This window comes from Propithecus coquereli, unplaced genomic scaffold (genome assembly GCF_000956105.1).
Source record: "Propithecus coquereli isolate 6110/MARCELLA unplaced genomic scaffold, Pcoq_1.0 Scaffold26, whole genome shotgun sequence".
Lineage (NCBI taxonomy): Eukaryota > Metazoa > Chordata > Mammalia > Primates > Indriidae > Propithecus > Propithecus coquereli.
This window is the reverse complement of record NW_012148174.1, coordinates 2,859,120-2,863,659: the sequence shown is the minus strand read 5'-3', so window position 1 is coordinate 2,863,659 and position 4,540 is coordinate 2,859,120. Positions and strand designations below refer to the sequence as shown.

Genomic DNA, 4,540 nt, shown 5'->3' with positions numbered 1-4,540 from the left:
TAAAAGGAGCGTAAGCATTTCCTACATACAAGATAATATTAAGAAACTAGTATATTTACTTCAAACATTTATTGAACCCTTACTTTGTGCCAGCAATTGCACCAGGTACTAGCAAAGTAAATAAAACACCTTTGCCATCTTTAAGGAGCCGGGAAATGAGATGGCAGGTAAATAGGCCATGTAGTACATGCGGCCTGCATGAGTGTGTGGGACCACAGGGACAGGCACTTAGTCAGTTGAGGAGGAGACATTCCGAGTGGAAGTAGGAGGGGAAAAAGGGTTTCCGAGGAAAGCCATTTGGGACACACTGAGTTTAAGGTCTGAGGAGCTTGGAGGTGGAGGTGGCAGCGGACAGTCGTCTGGTCTGAAGCTTGGGGAGTGGTGAGGCCTGCAGCGGAGATTCAGGAGTTGTTAGCGTGTAGGTGTTTGTTCACAGTCCTCGGAGAGGACGGACTTACAGAATAAATTAGCATTCCTGTGGACACTGCTGTCTCTAGCTTACAGGGGAGGTAGAGAGGAGATGGAAGAACACAGGTTTCTGAGTGAGACAGGTGTAAGTTCAGACTCCAGAATCTACTGTTTATTGGCTGTGCAAGGCCCCATGCTAGGTAGGGTAGATGTTCTCGTTAAACCTCCTATTTACTTCATTGGGGGATATTACTCTTTCTGTTAGCTATGTTATTTTAATTGTTAATTAGCCCCTCTGAGCATGTTTCCTCTTTTGTAAACAGAGCTAGTAATTACACAGAGGGTCGAGAGGATTTAATGAAGGCACGTACAGAAATCAGAGCGCAGTGCATAGGAAGCACCTAACACGTGCTGGTGCCCTCTCCTTGGAGTTCTAAAGTACGTTTAGACTTTTCCCCTTCTTGTCTCGTGCTGATCGTAGGGTTGACGTTTAACTGGGGAGCGTTGCTTGGATGGTCTGCTGTCAAGGGTTCCTGCGATCCCTCTGTCTGCCTGCCGCTTTATTTCTCTGGAGTGATGTGGACACTAATGTATGATACTATTTATGCCCATCAGGTAAAGAAATGATACCGTTTTGCTGTTAACTTTGGTTTAGTTGTTTCGTTTTGTTCTGAGACAGGGTCTCATGGTCTGTGAATTAAACCTAGTTATTTCTTTCTGTTTCAGGACAAGAGAGATGACGCTCTGATTGGTCTGAAGTCCACGGCGCTGCTGCTCGGTGACAACACCAAGCAGTGGCTCAGCGGCTTCGGCGTCGCCATGCTGGGGGCTCTGGGCCTGGTGGGAGTGAACAGCAGCCAGGCCGCCCCCTACTACGCTGCCCTGCTCGCCATGGGAGCCCATCTGGCTCACCAGGTTTGACTTTTTTCTTTTTGTCCCTCATGTTTCCTTCGCCTAAATTACTTTTTCTTTTTTTTTAAATGCCCTCTGTGTTTACCATGCCAGAAACTTCCTAAAACAGCTGCTTCGCTTCTACTACTTCAAACCACCCCCTTCGCTGCTCCAGCTTGTCATATGAAAAAGTTAGCTGTGTTATTTTAGAGAAATAATACTAAGGATTTTCCCCTTCCATTTTCTCTCTGATTCGTGTCTGGAAAAATGTCTGAAATGTGTGTGTTGAGTTGGATTATTCTAAAAACAAACTGGTAAAACTTTTATCTTAATATCTGTATCTGGGTTTCTACTGCTGGTTAGCAAACTAATCATTCATAAGCTTGGGCTCCACTGGCATAGAGACCAAGGTCAGATAAGACATGAAATGCTAAACGTGTCCCCCTTCTGCCCACACAGCAGGAAACTGTCATTTCAGGATATTCACCCAGCACCACGTCACCTGCCCCCCTCAAGCTTACATTGAGAATCTACATTATTGACTTGTAAAATGAGTCAGCTAAATCTACTTTTAATCAAATCAGTTGCTAGTAAATGAACTGTATTTTTGTATCAATGTTACTGTTATTTTCATTAACCAGAATCAAAAAGACGTTAGGGAACCTGTATTTAGATGATTTGTCTTATACAGATTATTACAAATTACTTACCAGCATAGGCAACACTGTGTGACATAGTTTGAAGGAAATTAAAATCTGATGTCAAGGGTCCGGCCCTGTGGCTCATACCTGTAATCCCAGCACTTTGGGAGGCCAAGGTGGGAGGATTGCTGGAGCCCAGGAGTCCAAGACCAGCCTGGGCAATGAGTGAGACCCCATCTCTACAAAAAATTAAAAAATTAGCCAGGCATGGTGGTGCACGCCATAGTCCCAGCTACTCGGGAGGCTGAGGCAGAAGGGTCCCTTGAGCCCAGGAGTTTGAGGCTGCAGTGAGCTCTCCTTGTGCCACTGCACCCCACCCTGGGTGACAGAGCAAGACCCCGTCTCTAAAAAAAAGAAGGAAAAAAATGATGTCTGTAAAGTAAACTCACATGCTGTATCCCCTTCATTGTTTTCCTCACTGTGAGAAACTAAAAGATGAGAATTGGTGATTCTCCAGGATATCACCACCTTCCTCCTCAGAATTTCTCCGAATCCCCTTCTGGTTGGAACTCAGCTCCGTGAGGGTTGTCGTCCTCAATCGATTGTCTGGTCTGGATAATGGATATAGAGTAGTATTTAAGCTTCTGAATATTAGCAGAGGAAGGCAAGAACCGTGAGGATAATCACACATACAAGAAATATTTGGAAACCACTTTAAATTACATTTCTGGTCCTGTGTTTAGTTCTTGACACAGTGTCCAAAGATGAACGTAGCCCTCTAGTATTTGAAGGGAAGGGAAATCAGGGTGATTTTAAGTCTGCAGTTGACATAATAAAGAATAGTTAGTTCCGTAAGCCTAGGAAAGAGTCGGTAGGAACATGAGACTTGGTTGACATACTTGCAGGGCTGCCGTGGGGAGAAAGGAGCGTGTTTGTTCTAGGTTGCCAGCGGCAGATCTAGGTCTCCAGGTTGCCAGCTGTATGTGTGCTGGGAGGGAGATTAGAAGTGTGTTTCTGGGCATCCTCAGAAAGTGGGAGGGGACACCAGAGGCATTCAGTGGGTGAGGTACAGGGAATGTCTGTCGGCACACCGGACAGCCCCGCACGATGGAGAGCCGTCCTGCCCGGTGCGATCTGTTCTTCGTTAAGAAACTTCGCTCCAGAGAATAAGCGTGGAACTGGAAGGCAGAAGTTACAGGGAGCAGATTTTTAGATAAGGAAGTGTAAGGAAGAGCTGTCTACAGAGAACTAAAAATGGGACGGGTCGCCTCCCACAGCATCCACGAAACCCTCAGCTGGAAGTCTTTCGGGCACCTCTCGGCAGATAGGGTGGATTTTTCTACGTTGGGAACAGTTTGGGGGCTGATAAGGGCTTCCTGTTGTTTAAAATTCTATGACAAAACGCTGTTTTCTCCTCGGTGTGGACGTGCGTGTTTGCGTGCTTTGAGTCCAGGCGAGGTACTAACGCCGCGTCGTGTTCCTCTCTCACAGGTTTACACTCTCGACATCCACAGACCCGAGGACTGTTGGGAGAAATTTACCTCCAACCGAACAATAGGACTAATGCTGTTTTTAGGGATTGTGCTCGGGAATTTGTGGAAAGAAAAGAAGACGGACAACACAAAGAAAAGCACAGAGAGTAGTATAGAAAATTAGTGAGTGAAACTTATCTAGGAATCAATAAAACAGATTTTTACAAAGAACCCAAAGAAGAAGATTTAGAGCATTTTTGCCTGGATTTTAACTCAGCTGTTTGCTAGCAGAACTCTTCCCCTGTCACAGAGACCAGAGACTCTTCGGGACTTGAGATGACCTTGAATGTTTAAGTTGACACATTCTTCAGTCCATGACAATCCCCATGTGAAGTATGGCAATTGTATGAGTTTGGCACTTTATTTTATTTTATTTTTTTTGGAGACAGAGTCTCACTCTGTTGCCCGGGCTAGAGTGCCGTGGCGTCAGCCTAGCTCACAGCAACCTCACACTCCTGGGCTCAAGCGATCCTCCTGCCTCAGCCTCCCGAGTAGCTGGGACTACAGGCATGCGCCACCATGCCCGGCTAATTTTATATATATATTTTTAGTTGTCCAGCCAATTTCTTTCTATTTTTTAGTAGAGACGGGGTCTCGCTCTTGCTCAGGCTGGTCTCGAACTCCTGACCTTGAGTGATCCACCTGCCTCGGCCTCCCAGAGTGCCAGGATTACAGGCGTGAGCCACCGCGCCTGGCCCCTAGGTGTTTTCTTTAATACATTATGCTAAGTAAGCAAAGGGAAGCACCTCTACTGCATGAATCTATGTATGCGAAGTTCTAGAATTGGCAAAACTAACCTATAGTGACAGAAATCGGATCAGCACTGCCTGGGGTAGGCTGGGGGGGGACTGACTTCAGTGGGGAACGGAGGAACTTCTGAGGTTGTTGACAGTGCTCTGTATCTTCACAGGTCTATACAAAGCTCATCAAACTGTACACTTATGTGTATTTGATCGTACATAAATTCCATCTTGATAAATTTGATTTTAAGCCCTTTTTATTGCCTTTGAGATTTTTCACAAGTATCCCATCCTTCTAAGGATTGAGCTTCCTAACAATTGTCTTTCA

At 45.6% G+C, this 4,540-nt stretch overlaps 1 protein-coding gene across 1 annotated transcript in view; it reads left to right on the top strand.

The window, feature by feature from the left end:
* Nucleotides 1–3,844, top strand: part of COQ2 (coenzyme Q2 4-hydroxybenzoate polyprenyltransferase) — a 12,920-nt gene extending 9,076 nt beyond the window's left edge. The window contains exons 5-7 of the mRNA XM_012647173.1: nt 890–1,023; nt 1,135–1,323; nt 3,432–3,844. Coding sequence (XP_012502627.1) covers nt 890–1,023; nt 1,135–1,323; nt 3,432–3,596 — 488 coding nt within the window. The 3' untranslated portion in view covers nt 3,597–3,844. The remainder of the gene's footprint in view (nt 1–889; nt 1,024–1,134; nt 1,324–3,431) is intronic.
* Nucleotides 3,845–4,540: the final 696 nt, after the last annotated feature.